Consider the following 24,381-nt stretch of genomic DNA (forward strand, 5'->3'; position numbering starts at 1 on the left):
AGAGAGCATTTGCCTTTTACGTGGAGTGGATGAAGCCCTTCAGACAGTCTGCCCAGTTGTTTGTTTCCTTTGATCCCAACAGGAGGGGAGTCGCCATCGGAAAACGCACAGTCTCCAATTGGCTAGCAGATTGTATTTCCTTCAGTTATGCCCAAGCTGGGCTGACACTGGAGAGTAATGTCACGGCTCATAATGTTAGAGCCATGGCTGCGTCGGTGGCTTACTGAAAGTCAGCCTCCATTGAAGAGATTTGTAAGGCTGCAACGTGGTCTTCAGTTCACACATTCACTTCACATTACTGTCTTGAACATGACGCGACAGTCGGTTTGGGAGTCAGTGCTGCAAAATCTATTTGGGGTTTAGAATCCAACTCCACCCACCTAGGCCCGTTTTATTCTGTTCCAGGCTGCACTCTCAGCTAGCTGTTTATAGTTTTCAGGTAAATCTTCGTTATGTCCTCGCCGTTGCATGGCCCAATTGACCAGTGTTTATTGTTTTGGGTGAGCCTGGATGCTAGGGATACCCCACTTGTAAGTATATTACCCCCTTCTTGTCCTCGGAGAAAGCAAAGGTACTTACCTGTAGCAGGTGTTCTCCGAGGACAGCAGGCTGAATATTCTCACAATCCCTCCCACCTCCCCTTGGAGTTATTTGTTTATGCTTTTAGACTTAACTGAGGTACGCGCTCGCGCAGTGGGTGGGAAGTCAGTGCGCACTGCACAAGCGCCAGAAGGCTCTAGCAAACTTTTTAAAGTTTTTGCTATGGCAAAATGCCGGTTCCTGGGCTGACGCAGACATCGACCCACTTGTGAGAATATTCAGCCTGCTGTCCTCGGAGAATACCTGCTACAGGTAGGTATCTTCACTTTTTATGCTGCTTATCCTCCTAGAAATAAGCAGTGGATTTTCCCCAAGGCCATCTTAATAATGGCTTATGGAGTTTTAGGAAATTAGCCAAGCCTTTTTTAAACCCTGGTAAGCTAACTACTTTTACCCTCATGGGTACTTTTAGAATTGAGAGAAGGAGAGCAGAATTCAAATGAGACACTGAAATTGGGTGGGGTTTGAGAAGAATCATGGAAATTGGAGTGAAGAGCAGAGGAAGGGGACTGGAATTGAGGAAACTATACGGACCTCGGGAGTGGAGAACAGAGTAGGAATTTAGAAATTGAGCTGGGCTAGAACTCAGTAGGGATGGGGGGGAGAGTTAGAACTTGGTGTGTTAGTTGGGATGAGGGTCATAGGAGGTAAGCTAACTACTTTTACCCTCATGGGTACTTTTAGAATTGAGAGAAGGAGAGCAGAATTCAAATGAGACACTGAAATTGGGTGGGGTTTGAGAAGAATCATGGAAATTGGAGTGAAGAGCAGAGGAAGGGGACTGGAATTGAGGAAACTATACGGACCTCGGGAGTGGAGAACAGAGTAGGAATTTAGAAATTGAGCTGGGCTAGAACTCAGTAGGGATGGGGGGAGAGTTAGAACTTGGTGTGTTAGTTGGGATGAGGGTCATAGGAGGTAACTGGAGGATGGCACCATGATATCACATAGACTAGATTAACATCAGGGTTTTTCTTCAAAACTTACACATTAAGAAACTGAACTAAATCGGTCAGTCTTTTGAATTCAATCTATGAATGGCCTCTAGTTTGAGAATAACTCTCTTTAGACTGGCCTGTATTGGGTTATGGCACCATGCACTTTCATTTGCAAATATCTAGGGTTCACTGCCCCCTCCTCTTTTTTTAAAAAGCATACTTTATAAAATGTTCTTATATTTTCAATTTGTCTATTATACTAATGTCAAGGCAGGGAATAGTGGCAGGTAGAGAGGTGAAGACTTGAGTTAAAAAAAACATTCAGGGAAATGGCTAAGAGGGATTGGGGAAAAAGAGGGGGAGGAAACTTGATGTGTATGTGGGCAGAGAGCGTGGTAGTAAGCAACTTTTTGTCAGATTCATCAAAGTCAAATATACTTGGAAGTGTGACCTTCTAGTCAGATTGTCTACAGAGTATTAATATTGAGCAGTATAAATCCTGAAGAGTTTTCAAGCTTTAACAGAATGTTGCTTTTATGTTTATTTTGCTAGGCTGAAAAGGTTCATGAGTTCAATGTAGAAATTGAAAAACTAACAGCAAAAGCTCAGCAGATGACTAAAGAAGGAAATACTCAGGAACTCCATAGAACCTTGCAAATGCTGGACGTGGTCCGACAACAGAAAAAAGCAGCAGAGGTATGGGAACTGAAACTATTCCAAAAGCCCTTTGTTCATGTAACATCAGTGAGGGGAGAAATACGTTTTTATGCTGTGAGACCAGTAAAGTATGGCCATGGAAATTTCCAGTGTTTTTTCTTTTTAGATATTCTTTTATTATTGCAAACCAAGTCCAAGTTAAGTAATTGGGGTTTTAAAATTGCTTAGGGATGTCTTTCCCCTTGCCACACAGAAATTGCCATGGGAGGCTGAAGTAGACTCTGCATTTTTAAAAAATATTTGTTTAGCGGCGGTTCATGGAATTTACCCACAAAGGTTATTTTCAAGCATAAATGTCAGAAGAAAAATATTCTGAAAGTTCACAAAAATCACCTTTCAAGAAAAAGAAATTGTAAAAGGTCTTGTCAGTGTGAAGCAGAGAGGGAGTTACTCTGCAAGATGGAATGACCGAAGGTGCTATCAGTTCTGAAAGATTGGCCAAGATAGTAATGATTTGTGAAGGTGTGTGGAGACCATTTGACAGCTATGCAGGTGTTAATAATAGAAGAGGAGTGTAGGTAAGCTGTAATAGCTACCATAGCTTATAGTTGGTGTGCCATTACTTTGTTGGTTATGTAAACATACAGTGCGTTCTCACTATTCACAATGGTATGGTCCATAAAAAACAATTGTGAACCACAAATTTGCAAATACTGAATCATTGTCTATATGGGAAAATAGGGGTTAGGTTCCAGCTTATACCTATGTTTCCATGAAACTGGGGAATGTGAATAATTATTCCTGTAGGAAATACAGGGTTAGGTTCCTGCATGGGGCAGCACTTAACAAAAACCTGTACTGGAACTAATTTTTTTTTTATTGTGTTTGCTGAGAAACCAGATAGAACATACAGAGGCTTATTTTCAAAGCACTTAGCCTTCCAAAGTTCCATAGAAACCTATGGAACTTTGGAAGGCTAAGTGCTTTGAAAATATGCCTCACAGTATGTTGCATACAAATTTTTTAATTGTACCACTTAAAGTAGCAACAGAACGAAGCTTATCTAACATAGTTATTTTGTCACTAAGACATATCACAAGTTTCTTTATGTTAGGATTGGTAGCTTGCAACTCACTCCGTGGACACTTGGTGGCCACTTCCAGAAGCAAACTCCAAAAACGTGAAAGTGAAAGCAAAAGAAGTCTTTTGAAATGCACATCTCCGCGAATACATGAACAAAGTGGTGTGAATGTCAAGTTGTGACCTGTTCGCACCTCCGTGGATGCACGAAATAGCAGATACTAATCGCGCCAAAAGCGAGAATGCACTGTATGATAAGAATTGCCATACTGGATCATACTGGAGGTCTGTCTAGCCTACTGTCCTTCCTAAAGTGGCCAAGCCAGGTCACAAGTACCTGGCAGAATCCCAAGAAGCATCAAGATTCCATGGTGCTGATCACTGTTTCTTCTAAGGAGTGGTCTGGTGGGTGCAAATTTTTTTTTTTCGTGTGAGCAACAAATTTTAAAAACCATCAATTTTTGAGCACCAGTATTAGCAATGCATTTCTGTATATAGTACAACAAAACATTTTTGTGGGCAACCATGTAAAATCTGAGTGATGCTCCTAAAATGTATTGAGCAATCACTCATGCGCTCCACTTAGAGGGATCATAAGCAGTAGGTTTCCCTGAGTTTGTCTTGTTAATGGACACCATATCCAAGAACTTATCCAAACCTTGAGACTGTCCGGAGTGCCTCAGGAATCGGTCCTGGAGCCGAATCTATTCAACATTGCTGAAGGATTAGAAGGAAATGTTTCCTTTTTGTGGATGACACCAAGATTTTCAACAGAGTGGACTCCTCTGAGGGAGTGGATATGAGAATAGATCTACCAAAATTAGAAGAATGGTTGAATGTTTGGGAGTTAAAATGTAATGCGAAGAAGTGCAAAGTGAGAGCAGTATGTGCTAGGGGGTGAGAGACTGATACACTGGATCTGGATTCTGGAGAGAGACTGGGGGGGGGGGGGGGGGTTTGATAATGTTTGAGGATTTCACGGCAGTGAAACAATGTGATGAGGCGGTGGCAGTTATCCAAAGAATTCTAGGCTGCATAAAGAGAGGCAGAACCAGTAGAAGAAATGAGGTGTTGATTCCCCTGTACACGTCATTGGTGATGCCCCATTTGGAGTATTGTGTCCAGTTTTGGAGGCCGTATCTCTTCAAGGACATAAAAAGGCTTAAAAAGACTTTAGGTGGTTAGGAGGAAGGCGACAAAAATGATTCAGGGTTTGTGCCAAAATATATGAGAAGAGACTGGAAGACGTGAATATGTATACGCTAGAGAAAAGGAGAGAGAGAGGTGATATGATACAGATATTTAAGTACTTGAAAGGTATTAATATACAAACAAACCTCTTCCAGAGAAGTAAGGGTGGTTAAAAATAGAGGACGTGAATGGAGGTTGCAGGGAGGTAGACTTAGGAGTAACATTAGACAATAGATTTTGACAGAGAGGATGGTGGACACCTGGAACGCCCTTCCAGAAGAAGAAGTGATAGAGTAAAAAATGGTGAGCAAATTCGAAAAAATAGAAAGACTTTGGAAACCCAACATGGCTGTTGAGGTGTTATATTGGGCAAGAAGAGAAGGAAATAAGGCTGAAGCTAGACAGAATTCTATGGTCTGTGTCCCACAAATGGCAAAAGCCTGAAGAAGTTTCACCAAATCTAGCATAGGGGAACCAAGGCAGATGCCAGACAGACGTCTATGGTATGTGTCCCGCAAATCGTAAAAGACTGGTGAAGATTCGACAGCGCCAGTATTGTAGATCACTTCATTGTCATGTGCTGCAAGTGAGGGTGCTGTGCAGCTCAGAGCAGAGGGGAAGACATCTTGACTGGTAAGTTGAATACTGTCAGCAATACTTTGGGTTGATATATGGTTATCACCAAGATTCCGTCATGTTTGGCTGCCTATATGTGGCTGGCATAGTGTAGACTTGCCAAGCAGTGTTTAAGCATGGGTGGCTGTGGCCGGCACAGAGTGGCAATTTTGGCTCTGGCCACATTGGATAGACTGTGTGGGTCTTTGTCTGCTGTCATTTACTGTGTTACTGTGTGGTTTTAAATCCAACTATGATAGTTGTGCTTTTTGGTAACAGGAAGCATTTCACTCCTAAATTCATGATGATAGTTCTTTGATAGCTGGCCCTGAATGGTGGTAGTCACACCTGCATTTAGACTAGAGTATGCAAAGGTTCTTCCTCTTTATTTGCATTTAGTTGAAGACCAAGATCAGTTTGATTTAGGTAAAACTTGGAAACTGTCTTGTAAGTTGCAGGAGCACAACTTTAAGGTCCCGTTTTCTTGGTTGGAGATTTAACTTTAGTGAGGCCTTTCATAAAGCTTAAAAACCATGGGTTGAACTGAAATAGGTGTCTTTTACCTGAGCATGGTAAGCTGCAATTCTGAGATGGAATCAGAGTTAATTTCTTAGAGACTGAGTTGGAGACAGAAAGTAATTGAAGATACTGGTATCAGAAGTGAAGAATTTCAACCTTGGCATCAAAGGGTGAATCTTTTCCATTTTGGTTTGTAGGACTTGCTTGTGTGACTTGCTTGTGTATTGTCGATGAGAGGCCTTCAAAATTTCTTGAATTGATGGTGAAACTAGTAGAGTAGAAATTAGATGCCTTTCAACTGTTTGCAGAGAGGTTGAGTGATGCAGGTTAGAGTTGAGTAGCTTTTCCTTCTTCATACATGATGATGTGCGAATTTGGAATTAGGCATTTCATTTATTCCAAATATAGATGCAGAAGTACTGAGAGCCAGACGTGGAGGGGCATTTTTGAAAGGGACTTCCAAGTTTTGATTTGGACGTCCTCGCAAAATGTCCCGATCCAGGGGCGGGGAAACCTGTATTTTCAAAACAAGATGGACGTCCATCTTTTGTTTCAATAATATGGTCAGGGACGTCCAAATCCTGAAATTTGGACGTCCCTAGATGTGGACGTTTCTGATTTTTGGCGATTTTCTAAACCAAGGATGTCCATATTAGAAATCACCAAATGCAAGCCATTTGGTCGTGGGATGAGTCAGCATTTGTAGTGCACTGGGTCCCCCTGACATGCCAGGACACTAACCGTGCACCCTAGGGGGCACTGCACTAGACTTCATAAATTGCTCCCAGGTACATAGCTCCCTTACCTTGTGTGCTGAGCCCCCCAAAACCCACTACCCCAACTGTACACCACTACAATAGCCCTTACGGGTGAAGGGGGGGGCACCTAGATAGTAAACATAGTAGATGACGACAGAAAAAGACCTGCACGGTCCATCCAGTCTGCCCAAGAAGATAAATTCATATGTGCTACCACTGGCTCTGGCACAGACCATATAAGTCTGCCCAGCACTATCCCCGCCACCCAACCACCAGCCCCAGCACAGACCGTATAAGTCTGCCCAGCACTAGCCCCACCTCCCAACCACCAGCTCTGCCACCCATTCTAGGCTAAGCTCCCGAGGATCCCTTCCTTCTGCACAGGATTCCTATATGTTTATCCCACGCATGTTTGAATTCCGTTACCGTTTTCATCACCCCCTCCCGCGGGAGGGCATTCCAAGCATCCACCACTCTCTCCGTGAAAAAATACTTCCTGACAATCTTCTTCTTTCGGCCCTCCTTCAATCTCATTTCATGCCCTCTCGTTCTACCACCTTCCCATCTCCGGAAAAGGTTTGTTTGCGGATTAATATCTTTCAAATATTTGAGCGTCTGTATCATATCACCCCTGTTTCTTCTTTCCTCCAGGGTATACATGTTCAGGTCCGCAAGTCTCTCCTCATACGTCTTGTAACGCAAATCCCATACCATCCTTGTAGCTTTTCTTTGCACCGCTTCAATTCTTCTTACATCCTTAGCAAGATACGGCCTCCAAAACTGAACGCAATACTCCAGGTGGGGCCTCACCAGCGACTTGTACAGGGGCATCAACACCTCTTTTCTTCTGCTGGTCACATCTCTCTCTATACAGCCTAGTAAACTTCTAGCTACGGCCACCGCCTTGTCACACTGTTTCATCGCCTTCAGATCCTCAGATACTATGACCCCAAGATCCCTCTCCCCATCCGTACCTAGCAGACTCTCACCGCCTAACACATACGCCTCTCTTGGATTTCTACTCCCTAAGTGCATCACTTTGCATTTCTTCGTATTGAATTTTAATTGCCAAACCTTAGACCATTCTTCTAGCTTTTTCAGATCCTTTTTCATGTTTTCCACTCCCTCCGGGGTGTCCACTGTTACAAATCTTAGTATCATCCACAAATAGGCAAACTTTACCTTCTAACCCTTCGGCAATGTCACTTACAAATATATTGAACAGAATCGGCCCCAGCACCGATCCCTGAGGCACTCCACTACTCACCTTTCCCTCCTCCGAGCGAACTCCATTCACCACCACCCTCTGGCGCTTGTCCGTCAACCAGTTCCTAATCCAGTTCACCACTTTGGGTCCTATCTTCAGCCCATCCAGTTTATTTAAGAGCCTCCTGTGGGGAACCGTGTCAAAAGCCTTGCTGAAATCTAATTAGATTACGTCTATAGCACGTCCACGGTTCAATTCTCCGGTCACCCAATCAAAGAATTCAATGAGATTCGTTTGGCACGATTTCCCTTTGGTAAAACCATGTTGTCTCGGATCTTGCAACTCATTTTCTTCCAGGAAATTCACTATCCTTTCCTTCAGCATCGCTTCCATTACTTTTCCAATAATCGAAGTGAGACTTACCGGCCTGTAGTTTCCAGCTTCTTCCCTATCACCACTTTTGGAAGAGGGACCACCTCCGCCGTTCTCCAATCCCTCGAAGCCTCTCCAATTTCTAAGGATTTATTAAACAAATCTTTGAGGACCCGCCAGAACCTCTCTGAGCTCCCTCAATATCCTGGGGTGGATCCCATCTGGTCCCATGGCTTTGTCCACCTTTAGTTTTTCTAGTTGTTGATACACACTCTCTTCCGTGAACGGTGCTATATCCACTCCATTCTCAAATGAACTTTTGCCAGTCCATTGTGGTCCTTCTCCCGGATTTTCTTCAGTAAAAACAGAACAAAAGTATCTATTTAGCAAATTTGCCTTTTCTTCATCATTATCTACATAGCGGTTTGCAGTATCTTTTAGTCTCACAATTCCCTTTTTAGTCATTCTCCTTTCACTAATATACCTGAAGAAATTTTTGTCACCCCTCCTTACCTTTCTAGCCATTTGTTCTTCCGCTTGCGCTTTTGCCAGATGTACCTCTCTCTTGGCTTCTTTCAGTTTCCTCCTGTATTCCTCCGTGGGTACAGTGGGTTTGTGGTGGGTTTTGGAGGGCTTGCTGTTTCCTCCACAAACGTAACAGGTGGGGGGAGGGGGGGATGGGGCTGTGTCTGCCTGTCTGAAGTGCACAGCACCCACTTAAACTGCTCCAGGGACCTGCATACTACTGTGATGGACCTGAGTATGACATCTGAGGCTGGCAATCAATGTTTTTAAAGATATTTTTTGAGGGTGGGAGGGGGTTAGTGACCACTGGGGGGGAGTAAGAGGAGGTCATCCCCGATTCCCTCCTGTAGGTATCTGGTCATTTCGGGCACCTTTTTGTGCCTTGGTCGTAAGAAAAACACAACCAGGTGAAAACGTCCAAGTGTTCGTCAGGGACAGTCTTCTTTTTTTCGATTATGGGTGAAGGACGTCCAGTGTTAGGCACACCCAAGTCTCACCTTCGCTATGCCTCCGACACGCCTCCATGAATTTTGGCCGTCCCTGCGACGGAAAGCAATTGGGGACATCCAAAATCGTCTTTCGATTATACCGATTTGGACGTTTCTGTGAGAAGGACCGATTTGTGTCGAAAGATGGGTGTCCTTCTCTTTTGCAAATGAGCCCCCGTTGGTGATGTAAATGAGACATTAAGAGTACCATCTGTCGCATCCAGTCTGAGTTTCTGGATGGTTTAGGCTATGAGAAGAATTGGAGGAAAGGCATACAGAAAATCTGGACCTTGGATTGTGCATTTGTCTAGGGCTATCCCGTCTAGGGCTAGTCTGCTGGAACTGAAGTTCTCATACTTATTTGTTGCAAAAATTGATGGAGTGGGTACCTTATCTCTTGAGCAAGATCTTGAGCCACCTTGGGATCAAAAACTTGGAGTGCAGTATGTGGTCCTGCGTTCTAACTGATTTGATCTGGAGATGTTGCTCATAGTCTGTGCTGGTTCCATTTCAGTTTCAGTTGCCAGTAAATAAGTCTTGTAGCTTGGGGAAAGGAATAATGTGCCCTAAGAAGTTTAAGGGGTTTAATAGGCTTTAGACGGTTGTTGAGCTGGATGAAGCAGTTTGGGACAGATGATAGTATTTGCTTGTTGGGACAATGAACTTCAACTTTCACATTTTTCTTTAATCCAAAAAAAGCACTATTCACTGGATAAGGTAAAAGTTGATTTGTGAATACTGATCCTAATTCATAGAACAACGGCCATTGTCATAAAGTGAGAATTGAATAAGCTATGCAATGTCTGGCTGAGACACAATAGGACATAGGACAATTGCTGTTCAATTGTTATTTCTATCTTGCTCTTAATTGCAAAATTGTACTTCTTTATATTGTAACTTTATTACAATATTACTGTAAGCCACTTTGAGCCCGCAATCAGTGGGAAAATGTGCGATACAAATGTGATAGATAAATAAATAAATAAGAAGAAGTTACTGAGAAAGTGTATTCAGTTTTAATTAAACCATTTAGTTTTGTGCAGTGTGCTTGGTTTCTGATTGATATAAGGCAGTCATTTGTAATTGGGCTTGTACAAGTTCTTTGTTTAGTAATACAGACATCCTTGTATCCTAGTTGATGTGTTTTGCTGGCACATTTAGCTCCCCGCCGCAAAAGTCTGTTCTCCAGTTCTAAAATATGATCCTCTTAAGTGCCTTCATGTTGCATCCTCCCAGAAGTGATCAACAGCTGATTGCCTCTTAAGCAGAATTCAAGGAAACCTGGAAAGTGAACATCTTTCCCCCCCCCCCCCCCCCTCCTCCCATTCCTACTCATGAGCCAGTGTTTAAGCTACAAAAACAGGCAGTTACCTGTCTTGGAGGTGACCCCCCTGCAAAAGACACACACTTGATGAATACCCGTGAAGTACTGTAGGAGATCAAATGGGATAATTCTGTACTAGAAAAATTTGCTGAGGCATATGAAGCGTAGCGCTTTCAGCCGGCATAGCATGGTGGCATGGAATAAATGCTTAGGTCCAGTGGGGCTAGCCATTTGTGCTGATGAAGAGGTAAAATAGTGCCTAGTGAGTAAAACAAAGATATTTGAGAGAGCCTGGTTTACAACTTTTTGACATTGTAAACCAGGCCTTCTCAACTATCTTTGTTAAAAGATTCACAATCTTGCTTGCTCTACATTATGCTATCACAGCAAGTGCAGTTTGCTTTCTCAAGAAGACATTTAGCAGTTACATCCTTTGTCTTCTGTTGGTCCCCTAAACACCTGTTACTTTAAGACCCCTTGGCTTCCCTTATTTGGGGACCCATCCTCCCCTCTTATCTGTACATAGTTAGAATTGCACACATACCATGTCTTCTTTGGCAAATGTCTGGTAGAATTTGCTAAGTTTGTGTTTGTTAGTAATTCATTTATGATAGTTTTCAGTCCAAAAAATTTTAACCCTTTCTTCAATTTCACAATACCACTCTAGCTGAAATTGAAGAGTTAAGATGCATGAACTGTATGGCTCCTTGGAAGATCTGCTTTCCATGATGTCCAAGATTTTATGATCCTTACCAGGCGGATGTTGGAATATGTGTAGAGTTTAGATTCTTTAGAAATGATTTTTCCACCACAGAATGGCATGAAAGCTGCAGTCTTTCGTGGGCTGGACTGATTGGATCTTGTGTTTTAAAGACAAGAAGATCAGAAAAGGTCATTTGCCATATTTTTGATTAGTGATCCAAAAGGACATCTTTAGGAGTTTCTAAGGACTTAAGGAATACCAAGTACTTAATTTATTTGATTCAAGGATACAAGGAGAGTTGTTACCACATTTAGAGAGTCAGCCTTAGGCAGTTCAGAAGAAAGGTCTGACAGGATTTCAAGGTTAGAAATTCTGATGTATGAAAGATGCTGGATGCCTCATTCAGCATTATTAGAGAAGGACCCATCTGGCTTGTTGGAGAGATCTGGTTCAGGTGTGAGGATACTTTGAGGAGTGAAGGACAGACTGCTGGAGTCTTCCATGTCTGGAAATGTGGGCAGAGAGAACTTTAATGGTGTGGGGAGGGGGGTTTGAACGACACAGGTTGAAGATCAATATATCACATATATTGATGTACACATTTTTGGCAGAAATATATTGTAATGAGAGACCAAATTTGGAGGAGGGGATCCTGGAAGTACTTGGTGGTGGGTGGAATAAAGTTATAATTGCTAGATTTCTTTGCCTTGGAATCACTTGAATTATGATCACTCTTAAAGGAGCTGTTGTGGTGTTCCTTGATTTTCACACCTGCTTTTTCATGCTTATGTGATGGGACTTAAATATATTTTTCTTTCCCTGTATCATGTGAATCTGAAGCCAAGGAGGCCTCTGTTGGTGTGGTGAGTAGCACCAAAAGGAGTTTTCAGCACATGTTCACGTGAGTGTCTGGCACTAATATTATTAACATTTTGCCTGGATGCAGAGGAAATGGCAGCAGTATCATGAGAGACAGAACAAAGAGGATCAAGTTGGTCTTTTATTTTGCAGAGCCATGACTTCACTTTGTTTATTGGCCAGAGGGTGGGGGCGTCTCTCAGAAATAGAGTCATGTTGCCACAACTTAGAAGAAAAGAGAGAGGGTTCAGAGTGCACTGACCTTTCTCATGTGGGCTCTTAAAGGAATTTGTTGCACATATCTCTTGTGGCAGACCCATGGGAAGATTTGGGTACGCTTAACACAGACTGAAATGTTGAGAGGAGCCCAAATATCAGATGCAATCTTTTTTTCATTTAACACAATATCTTATATGGATGTTTGGGGCACTTTTGAAAGCAAGCTTTTTATTTTCTTGTCAGCCATGAAGAAAAACTTGAGCAGTAGCAAGTTCAAAGGAACTTATAGTTGAACGTGATGTTTTCTCTTTTTGTAAGAGAAATACAGAAGAGAAAGAAGCAAATCTGTCTTGTTTTACTAAGAAGACTGAAAGGAGGAGGAGCAGCAACCTGTTGGTAGAGTGTACAAAAATGCCCAGTAAACTTTCTAGACTTTTTTTTTTTAACGTCTAGGAGAGCAAATCTGATCTGGTGCAATCAATTGATAATGAAGCTGTACATAGGTAACGTTATCTGGTTTGTCCTCTGAGAAAAGCTTCTCAAATTTGAAAATGACAGGAAGGAATGGATTTTGAAAAGCACTCCTTTACACGCTTGTCATCTAGGAGTTAATTCTGTAAAGGTATTTCTGCATGTAAAGCCTGCTTTACACACAGATAAGGTCTTTTCTAAAATTGTTCAATGGTATACACCCAGATAAGTACACGTAGCAATAAGACAGCACTGCACATAAGCATTTTCAAGGGGTGGAATTGCATTGGTGTTTGTGTGCTACTGGAGCTTATTCTGGGTGCCTATTTTATAAAGGCACCTAGGCAGCTATATTGCCTTTATAAAATAAGTACATCGACTTGGGGAGGTTACGTGATGCTTTGAGCTGCACGGACGTGTGCAGTTGTAGCTCTGGTCCCCAAAGCTAATCTTTGTACTACTAAACTCATTTCCCCCAGCAGTATTTGCATCAGGATTATAAATATTGAAGATTTACAACTTATGGACAAGTTTCTTGAAAAATCTACGGCTTCTGTGTCGGTCAGAGGCGGTAATGCCAGTGTCGCTATGTTCATATTAGCCCTCTCCTCAAGTCACTTCACTGGTGCCCTATCCATTTCCGCATACAATTCAGACTCCTCTTACTGACTTATAAGTGCATTCACACTTCCAGTACAGGTTTGTGCATTACTGTAGGTCCTCAGTACCTCTCTACTCATCTCTCCCTACACTCCTCCCCAGGAACTGCGTTAACTGGGTAAATCTCTGTTACCTGCACCCTTCTCCTCCACCGCTAAGTCTGGACTCCGTTCCTTTTATCTTGCTGCACCATATGCCTGGAATAAACTTTCTGAGCCAGTCCGTCAAGCTCCATCTCTGGCTGTCTTCAAATCTAAGCTAAAAGCCCACCTTTTTGATGCTGCTTTTAAACCCTAACCCTTACTCACTTGTTCAGTACCCTTATTTTATCATCCCCACCTTAGTAATTCCCTTATCTCTTATTTGTCCTGTTTGTCTGTCCTAATTAGATTGTAAGCTGTGTCGAGCAGGGACTGTCTCGTCATGTTCAAGTGTACAGCGCTGTGTACATCTAGTAGCTCTATAGAAATAATAAGTAGTAGTTAGTAGTAAGAAAGGAGTGGACAAGGCACGGGGAGGACTTCACAATATGGTGGAGACTATAGCTTGAAGTGCCTCAGTATTCTCTGCAACACAAATTGCGCAACTTGGCAATGGTACAGGCTCTGGAGCCAAAATTATCAACTATTTGTGGTCAGATCACCAAAGTGGAATCACTTCTCGAAGAAACTAATTGCCGCATGGGTGAACTGGAGCAATGGGTCTCGGCGGTGGAGGATACCCTTGCAGGAGCTAATATACAACTTGCTTCTCTACATTCAACATTGAAGCATCAATTCCAACGGCTAGAAGACCTTGAAAACCGCTCCCATCACAGTAATTTGCGGTTTGTTGGACTTCCCGATACTGTTCCTGAACAGTGGCAGGGTGCACTGCTGGAAGATTGGCTAAAAAGGGAGTTTTCGTCACCAGACAAAATTCATGCAGCCTTATCTATCTTCATTGTAGCCTAGCTCTCAGCACAAAAAAAAACCATCAAAAATTTAATCTCGATTTATATTTGAGACCTATCTCCCTCACACCCCTGTGTTTGGCATTCGTATCATTCCCTCCCTTTCTGTAGTGTCCCTCCTCTGCTGCTGCCACCACTGTAGCCAACCCCCCTGAACTGGCAGAGTTCTCACTCCTTCCTGCCCTCACCTCAAACAGGCATGGCTCTCACTTAATTCCTCCCTTGCCCCGGATGAACTCCCTATCAGAAGCACTGGTAGGCCCCCTCTGGAATACTGTACCTCTCTGGTGGTCTAGTGGCGCATTGGGGCAGGAGCAATCCCCACTTGCGCCTGCCAGTGTCGTCTCTGTGGTAAAAATGGTTGCCACGACTTCCAGCAGCAATCTTGCGAGACTGCTGCTGGAAGTCTTGGTAGCCATTTTCACCACGGAAACAGCATGGGCAGGAGCAAGTAGGCCGGGGGAGGGGCTTGTTTGGAAGGAAGGAGAGAGGGAGGAACTAAGCGTGATTATGCCTGTTTGGGGGAAGGAAGGAGCCAGTGAGAACTCTGCAAGTTCAGAGGGCTGACGGCAGCAGAAGTGGAGGAGGAGGAGGAGGGACACTACAGGAGGGAGAGAATGGGAGGAATGCAGGACAATACAGGAGTGGGACAAGGAGGGGAATGCTGGACACCACAGGGGAGAGAAGGAATGGTGGAAGGGGGGGAAACGTTATCTGGGTTTATATTTGAGTATATACAGTATTTTAGAATGTTAGGAGCAACTAGAGGATTTGTGAAGATCATATTTAGGCAGCCTTTCCTTCTATATTCACTTTGTCCTAAGAACAGCAGGTTTAGTTCATAAGTTTTTAATAGCAGTCAGTTTCTAAAATTCAGCATTCATTCCATCTTATTTTTGCACTCCTTGATATGACACACCTTGAGAGCAGTCACCCACCACAAATATTGTTAATATATTTGCTTCTTTGCATCTCTTGCTGTTGCTATACTGCCCTTTTTGACTTAATGGTAAAATTGTAATTTGTATGGGTTGTTTTTTTTTTTTTTTTGCTGCTGCTGCAACTTTGATTTTAATTTGACAAATTTAAGTGACTTTATACCACAAATTGTAAAGTTCTGCAAATGTGACCGTATTTCATACTTTATATTCTTTGATTTTAACTTTATTTGGATTTTTTTGTATTTAAGTTAATGGCATTGAATACTATGTGTGATTTAGTGGTTTATTAATATGAATGTATAAATAACATCATTCCTATGTCTGGTGCTTCTTGTTGAGTTTCCATGCTGTACATCTGGTACTTAGTGATTTGCTGATTCGAACTTTGATTCCTACCACAATGAGGGCTCGAGGGTTCTAGTAATCTTTAAAGGGTTCTGCTCTGTTCTTACTAGTTTTTAGTACAGTAGTGTTGTAGGTAATCCCTAAGATCTACTTCCTTATCATCCTTACCAGCCCAGTCCAGACAAGTGGATTTAGGCTCCCCTGCCAGCAGATGGAGACAGTGAAAAACTCTGAAGCTGTTCCCTTTCTCCTGTAAATCTGGTTCAGGCGAAGCTTCAGTCAGTATTTCTCTGTCTCTAGCAGGTGGATGCAGTTGTCTGATCTGATCTGGTACAGTGGATCATGAAAGTAGCCAGAGGGCACTGAGAGTGCTTGCTCTATTTCCCACATCTGGGCAGGGATTGGGGCTAGGGGGGACCTTTGGACAGCAGTCCGCAGGGGCTGCTTTCCTAGTCCCCCACTTCCCAGGGCAATCTCTTTGGATTGGTTCCTGTGGATTCCCTGGGGTTTTGTGCCAGGATTAGGATCTGCCCAGGAGGAGTGAGAGAGAGTGAGATGGATACATTGCAGCATTGCCTAGAGCTCCTATCTTGTCTGAAGTCAGCCTCAGTTTCCGGGAGGGGGGGGGGGGGGGGAACAGGACGGTTCTGTGCTGTGACTATAAAAAGTTTTGATCAGAAAACCTCTGAGACAGTAAGAGACTGCCTACCTTTAGCTCTGGGATGGGTAAGTGGAGTGTAGTTTGTAAGACCACCTGGTTGAGCTTCAGGTCAGAGTGTGACTATAGTGCAGTGGAGCATCAGGAGGGGGGAGGGAAGAATTGAAGAGCACTTTTCCAAAACTTGGTCCATTTATTTTTGTCAGTTTTGAGCTATGCGATTAATTTTGTTCATCATGTCGAGATTCATTTACTGTAGCTTATTCCTGTTCCAGAACTCATGCGTTTTGGCACAGGAATAACAGTAAATAAATCTTGCCTTGATGAATCAAGTTAATCATATAGCTCAAAACTGACAAAGAATGGACTGAGCGAGTATAGGAGAAGTGATCTTCAATTCCAGTGGCTGAGAGATGTGGCTGCCACCTGCAAGGACTGAAAGCTGACCCCACATGATTTGGATGACAGTCTGTCAGAGCTGGGTGAGCAGAGTGAGGCAGGCCCTGTAAAGCTGCATTCTTGATTCTCAACCACGTAGAGAGAGTAGGTTGGGGAGAAGGCCACCTCTCTCTGCTGCCCTTGGGAAATTGCAACAGAAGGAATGGATGAGGAGAAAAGTTCCTCAGGGGCACAGGCCTGTCTCCACAGGCCAAATTTTCCTCCAGATTTATTTTAATGATGCACAATGTGTACCGCTCTATACAGCAGGGCTAAAACCAGGTGCGGACTAGGGGGCTTGGAGTTCCTGGTAAGAGTGTAAGCATGATGTCTCCTGGACCCATTCTGAAGATGCCTGTGCTGCACAGGGAGTGAGACAGCTCTCCCAAAGACTACCCTGAGTCTGCAGTTTCAGACAGGAGCTCTGACGCTGGGGCAGATTCTCTGCTGGAGGTGCCCCAGGAGCTCAAAGAGGAGGAGGTTACCCTTTTACCCAAGTAAGAGTTACTATGATTAGGCTTTTTCTCTAAGGAAGAGCTTTTGCTCTGGTTTCTTAGACGATCAGTTCCCTATGACTTGCTGATCCTGTACCCCAGGAGGAATTGAAGGCAGTAACACTCCTCATGGGTATTTGAAAGCAGTCTAAAGCCTTCTTACTACCTTAGCCCATCTGGGAAATGTTTGTCAGGTGGGAATTTCCTGATGCCACCTTTGAGGTGCCCACTAAGCTTTACTCAGTTCAAAGGACAATGTGGATAAATTGTTTAATCTGCTTTGGCTATGGTAGTCATCTGTAAGAGTACCATCCCTGTTGAGGGGGGGGGTACAGCAAGGATCCACAGGATTGCAAGTTAGAACCCTTGTTGCAGGCAATAGTATGTGACAATTTGATGGCTAAGGCCTTACTCCATCTCTTGCAGGATAGTGCTTCGGAGGAGGCAGCCCTGGAGTCTGGTTTCGCCTTCCTCACTGACACATTATACAATCTGGGCTGGACATTGGATAAATCTATGGCTGCAACAGTATCTGCTCATTGGCCTCTTTAGATTTGCTATGGCATGGTTGATACAGCCTTTGGAATGTATGTTCAAACTTTCTTTCAAAAGTTTTTTATTATTCTTTATTGAAGCATTAGAGAAACTGGTTAAGGACTTGGGGGAGTCCAAAGTCCTTAGACTTCCAACGGATAAGTTCCAAGACTCCTCAAAATTGTGAGCCTTCAGGAGTAGGGAGAAAGACTTTTGGAGATTCTGCTCTGCCAGATCAGAATAAAACCAGTGGAATAAGAGTGCTCGGTGAAGTTCTTCCTTTCTTGGGAGCAAAGGGGAGTCCAAGGGAAGGTGGTACTGGGACCTGAGACTTTAGAAGATTCCCCTCACAGAATGGCTGCCATAAAAAAGTTTCTGGATAGGTTTTTCCAGTTCGGTGCAGTCTGGTCCAGGTTCCACCGGAAGAGTATAATTTGGACAGGTATTCTATCCTTTTTTTTTTTTTTCTTTCCATAATGCCAAAAGACATGGCACAATCAGACCTATTCTCAATCTTGGTTACTAGACTGTACAGTACTTCTATTCTGCAAAACACCTGACCAGTTCATTGCGGATTACATAAAGAAGACTGGATCAAAACTTTCCAGGAACTCAAAAAAAAAAACTTCTCAAATAGCCATGTTTTTAACAATTTGCGAAAAGTTAAGTAATTCAAGATAGTGCGAATTTCCAAAGGCAGAAGATTCCAGACTACTGCAGCCTGATAATATAAAGAAGAATTGAAAATAGATTTATATCTAAGCTGTCTGATTGAAGGAAACTAGCAACATCAATTTACGCATAGACTAAGAGGAATTAGAACAAATCAGATTTGCCCAGTCAGTAAGATAGAAAGGGGCTAACCCAATACTTTGTAAACAAAAGAGCAAAATTTAAGCTGAGCCCTGGCTTCAATTGGTTAAATCAGCATTTATGGGTGCCATTTTCAGAATGGAAACACTGGTTAGTCATTGCAGCAGTTCAGTAGGAGGAATTTATCTCCTTGGATCTTACCAAGTCATTTCTTCACATCAAGTTCAATTTATACATCAGTGTTTCCTGTAATTTACAGTGTTGGGCACTGATTTTCAATTTCAGGCTTTCCTGTTTGGCCTGATTATGGCACCCACAACCTTCTCCAAGGTGATGGTGATTGTAGCAGCCCATCTGTGCAAGTGGGGATGTTGGTACACCTAAGCCCCAACAACTAGTTAAGCCTGGGCCAGGTCATACAGCAAGAGCCTGACCACAACTGCCCCAGTGGTGAGCACCCTGAAGTCTTTAGACTGGGTGGTAAATGAAGTGAAGACCCAGCTGAATCTGGTGCAGCAGATCAGGTATTTGGGAGTACAGTTTGATACCCTGAAAGGCAAGGCGCATATTACAGCTCAGAGGGTGGCCAAGCTGCACATTCATATCCAGGAGCTGCTTCCTTGGACAAAGCTGGAAGCAAGGCAGTATTGGCAGGTGTTGGGCACCATGGTCTCGGCACTGGATGTCTTTCTGTGAGTGCATGCCCATGTTCAGCTGCTTAGAGGACTCCTCTCTCTGACTAGTCACCTCAGATGCAGAGATTGTACATCTCACTGTTCTTGCCTCTTGCAGTCAGTGTGAAGTGGTGGTTGTACAAGGACCATCTCTTGAGCGGAGTAGATCTGGATATTGGAATGGTTGCTTCTCATTTCCGATGCCAGATTCAGTAGCAGTGGGACTTATTGTCAGGGACAGATGGTCCCAAAGGGACAAAAAGTGGCATGTAAATTGTCATAAATCCAGAGCAGTGGAGTTAGTGCTGTGGTGTGGTAAAAGCCCTGGGTTCTCAAGGCAAAGCGGTGTAGATGCTGTCTGACAACATGAATGCTGTAGCATATGTGAACAAGCAAGAGTGTACTAGGAGTCTTTTGGTGGCCCAGGAAGCAACCATGCTTCGCAAGTGGGTTGAGAGGCACTGGCAATTCACATATCAAAAGTGGACAGTGTGCAAGCCAAGCTTTTCTCAGTTGTCAGTGTCTGGATGTAGGAGATTGGAAGCAGGCAGACAAGGTCTTTGCAAGAGTAGTTCCAAATTCCAAATCTAAACTACCCCAACTTGACATTTCGTCCTTTAGATTGTAAGCTCTTCTGAGCAGGGACTGTCCTTATTTGTTAATTTATACAGCGCTGCGTAACCCTAGTAGCGCTCTAGAAATGTTAAGTAGTAGTAGTAGTTCCAAATTGGGGAAAGCCCCAGATGGATTTGGTGGCCAGTCATAAGAAACCTAAGGCAGAGAGGAAAAAAGGAACTATAGACAGAGACACCCTTTCTTTTTTGTGTATCCACTGATTATCTTCTGTACGTGTGGTTTAGAGGGTGTTGAATCATGGGGTTCATAATTATAATATAGCAGGGACATCTCATCAGAATTCTGGTGGAGGATCCTGTTTGCTTTGATTTTAGCAAGAGTCTGTTGCACCATGGACATGGACCAGTTCTTCTAGAAGATCAAGTTCCACACTTGCTTATGACTTGCCTATTGAGAGACACAAACCAAGAAAGCAAGGATATTCTTTAGGTTTTTTTTCTTTAGCTCTGCTGCTGCAGGCCAAGAGAAGATAAACCTCCTTGGCCTATGTAAGGGCCTTGAAGATTTTTGAAGGATGATGTCAGCAGAGGGTTATCATCCCAATGTAAGCAATAGTAAGGAACTGTCTGCCTTACCTGCTGCAGAGATTGGACAAGGATCTATCTGTCTTCTCTAATGGTCCAGATAGTGGCCCTGTCTAGCTTTCAGGGGAGCATTATTGGGAGCTCCTAGCCATGTATGTGGATGTCTGAAGGTTCATCAAAGGGGTGGAGAACATAAGAACACCCCTTTTTCTTCTCCATCATTCCACTCTGGGATCTTAATTTGGTTCTGTTTGAACCAATCAGGAAGGCAACCTTGAAAACAGTGTTTGGTGGTGATTTGCTTGGTCCATCACGTTTTAGAGCTTCAGGCATTCTTCATGCAGAGATTTTTTGTTACCTCTTCCTTTAAGAATAGCAAATTTGGCTGGTACTGTCATTTCTGCCAAAGGTCTGTCACCTTCCCATCTGAATCAAGGGTTGTCCTCCCTGTCCATTAAAAATGGGGGGGGGGGGGGGGGGGTCTTAGGTTGTCCTCCCTGTCTTCCATTAAAAAAGGGGAGGAGTCTTACACCTCTTGGATGTAAGGCATGTTTTGCTGAAGTACCTTATGGTGTCTAATTGCTTTCCGTGAACAGACAGGCTGGCTATTTTATACAATGGAGAGTGCAGGGAGGAAGACACATCCAAAGCTATGAGCCGTAGCCTCATGGTTAAAACAGTTGCCTATGAACCCAGGCAGAGAACCATAGGTTGCAGATGTAAGTCCTACTTTATGGAAAAAACAGATCAGCATCAAGGCTGGAGTGGGCTTTGACGTCAACTCCAGAAGTTGGGAAGTAGGACCAGTGCCAGGCAGACATCTACATTCTGTGACCCAAAATTGGCAGGGAGCGAGAGGGAGATTAAGTATACCAGTGTTAAGTCATGAAGAACTGGAACCTGTGCAGAGTGCCAGATTCAACTCTCGCCACCTTGTTGGGCAGAATGGATGGACCGTGCAGGTCTTTATCTGCCGACATTTATTATATTACTATTTTACTGTGATCATTAGATGGATTAAAGAAGTCATTGTTTCCACTTATTTGTAAGGAATTTCCAGTGCCAGTCAGGTTATGAGCTCATTCTTTTTGAGCACAGGCTTCCACATGGGCAAAATGCTATGGGATTTTGTCCACTGATATTTGCAGGGCCTTGACCTGGTCTTCACTGCATCCCTTCACCAAATGATAGATTGGATGTACAGGTGAAGGAAGAAGATTCTTTTGGCGAAGGAATGCTCTGCACCATCATGGCTTCTGCCTGCCCTCAATAGTCAGTGGTGGAGCTTGAGTACACCAATCCCCAGAAGCAGAGTGAACAATTAGTGAGTGATAAGCCTTTAGATACAGAGATTTCAATGTAATCTTCTACATTATTTATTAATTGAGGAAAGGACCTCAGAAGCTACTGCAAACCACAAACTGGGCTGCCATTATATTTATTTATTTATTTATTTGTTTGTTTGTTTGTTTCTAAAATGTATATCCTGCTCCATCCAATGATCTGGGTGGGTTACAATTTCACATACACAAACACAACATTTATGCCTTCAACTTCCATCACAGGTCAAGAAGCTATCTTTATTTTATATATTTATCAAACATGTGCATATTGTGCAAAAGTTAATTTTAAGAACTTATCTCAAAACCCTGAATTTGAGTACATCCCTTTTGTCTGGCCTGATCTGCTAAGGGTGATAAGGAAGGTGAAATTAAGTCTTACCTGCTAATTTCCTTTCCTCGAGTCTTACCAGACCAGTACAGAGCCCTCCCAGATGCCTTGGTACAGAATCATTCTGTTACAAGAGAGAAGACATTGCATTACAAAGAGTTAGTAGAAGCCTAGGCCTGGTATATACATGTCTTTTGAGGGAGTGAGTGCTGGGTGTTCTGTTGAGCATTATTCCTTTGCCTTACCATTTTGGCTTTCAACCCTGTGATGGTTTTATCTTATTTTTTATTTCTTGTAGTTTTTCTGAGGCTGTAGCTCAAATATTATGGTCAAGTATGTGTTTTTCTAAAGCTTTGTTAGACCATACTGACCGAAGTTACGCCTGTACCAGCTTTATAGGAGGAAGGAGGCAGATTCAGGCATTTGTCTCCATCTTCTGGCAGGGAGCTTAAACCTACTTGTCTGAACTGGTCTGGTAAGACTCGAAAGGAAATCAGCAGGTAAGACTAAGTTTCACCTTAACTGCCTTCATGCAGGAAACATGCCCTTTTTTGTTTTTTTTTTTTTAAATAGGAAGAATATCATAATGCCATGCCAAACCTTCCTTTCCGTGTGCCAAAGTTGCGTGTCTGTGAGGTCTGTTCTGCATACCTTTGTTTTCAAGATGATGACTATCTTACTGACCACTATCAAGGCAAATTACACACTGGATATGCACGCATTCGTACCAAACTGGCAGAGCTACAGGTAAGCACCATTTCACTTTGTGTTACAGGATAAGACATGATAAGGATTTGGGGGCAGAAGGGTGATGTGCCTATGTTAAGACAATTGAGAGAAGAGAGTAAGTGAATGCTAGTTGTATGTCATCTCCGTTGGGGAGCCAAAAAAAAAAAACCAGCCAGGGAAATAAGTGATTACTGGAGGAACACAACCCAGCAGCAGTTATCTGCATGCTGTCTGTGTGTGACCACATTCGCTAAAGCCAGCAGTGTGGGTGAGTTGCCAAAGTCTTGTACTGTAGCATAAACATGTCTGGATTTGGGTTTTAGACTTAATTACTTGCCTTTCCAAATCAAAACTCGGGGCAAATTATATACAGGTACAGTAGGCATCTCTGCCCTGGAGAGCTTGTAACCTAAGTTGTTTCTGAGGCAATGGAGCGTGAAGTGACTTGCCTGAGGTTTCAAGAAGCCTTAGTGGGAGAACAGGGATTTGAACTCTGGCTTCCATGGTTTTTAACCCACTTCTCTAATCACTATACCACGTCTTCATGCTGGTTAATTTATAAAACCACTGGAACACTGCTCTGTTGTGACAGGCCCATATGTGTTTCTTTTCCCTCTCTCCTTTTGTTCCTATAAATTGGGAAGGGAATGAGAGGCCTTTCAGTGCTTCCTTGGCTCTTCTGGCCATATGACTCATCCACAGTGCTTATTCCATGAAGGTTTGTATTACACACCACACCTTGTTTAATGTAGGTATATAATACAGCATTATATAGTGAATATTTATAGTGTAATAATTTCACTTTTTCTAATGCTATTAGATCTTTTACTTTATGGGTACACTAGAACCTACATGGACTAAAACTCATAGGATAATCCACAGGAAATCCAAAGATTGTACAACTGCTCATATATCAGAAATTAATCTAAATTATGGTGAAGAAAGTCATTCTTTATCATCCTGCTAGACCAGTCGAGATGAATGGGCTTATGATACGTTGCCAGCAGATGGAAGCAGATAAAACAATTTTGCAATGACAGCATTACTGCCTATAAGGCACTGTGCCCATTGGACAGCAGCCCAGTATTCTCTGCCTTTAGAAAATTGTGGTACATACTGTGCTGGTCTAACAGGATTAAGGTTCCTTGGGCCTGGCTTGGTCTGCATGTTGAGTACTCTTCGGCCTGTCTCCCAGGGCAATAGCTTTCAGGTTGTCTGACCTGGTTGAAGAAGATCTCTGGAGCTCCCAAGGCTGCAGTCTTTGGGTTGTCTCTCTTGTAGGTCTCCTAGGACAGTGGTCAGTGGACTGTCTCCCTCAGTTGAGATGTTCAATTTTTTTTCTTGGAGCATGGAGGTAGGGCCAGGGTGGCCACTGGCTGAGGTTGAATAAGGGGGAGGATTGAGCTACCTCTGTGTCTGTACCAGCTGTCTGGGACCAAGGCAATTTAGGGAGATAGCACCCGCCTCCTGGTTTGTTGGACTCTGCAGGCTGATGCACCCTGGGCCAGTGGTGAGTTTTAACAGTCTGGTTTTGCCTGGAGCTGCAACTTAAAAAAAAAAGTTCTTTATTAGGCCGACGGCAAAGTTTGTGGAGACGACTAGGGTCTTGTTTGTCATGAGTTTGGCCACAGTGGGGAGAGGACAGTGCAGTGCCAAAGTGCCAACAGATTTGCTGGGCACTCAGGATGCAGAGATGTTGGGCAGTCCCAAGTGCAGCTGCCAGTGCAGGGACTGCAATGCAAAAAGACGTCACATTGGAGGGGCATGGACATGCTTGGACTCGTACA

The 24,381-nt window shown here is 43.3% G+C and overlaps 1 protein-coding gene across 2 annotated transcripts in view; it reads left to right on the forward strand.

Annotated features, from left to right (window-relative positions):
• LUC7L (LUC7 like) overlaps positions 1-24,381 on the forward strand; it is a 97,914-nt gene that overhangs the window by 33,136 nt on the left and 40,397 nt on the right. Inside the window, exons 5-6 of one of the 2 annotated variants that reach the window (XM_030211418.1) lie at positions 2,091-2,234; positions 22,439-22,612. In XM_030211418.1, the coding sequence (XP_030067278.1) occupies positions 2,091-2,234; positions 22,439-22,612 (318 nt within the window). The remainder of the gene's footprint in view (positions 1-2,090; positions 2,235-22,438; positions 22,613-24,381) is intronic. The other variant, XM_030211419.1, reaches the window with a different exon arrangement.

Source organism: Microcaecilia unicolor, chromosome 8, assembly GCF_901765095.1.
Source record: "Microcaecilia unicolor chromosome 8, aMicUni1.1, whole genome shotgun sequence".
Taxonomy (NCBI): Eukaryota; Metazoa; Chordata; class Amphibia; order Gymnophiona; family Siphonopidae; genus Microcaecilia; species Microcaecilia unicolor.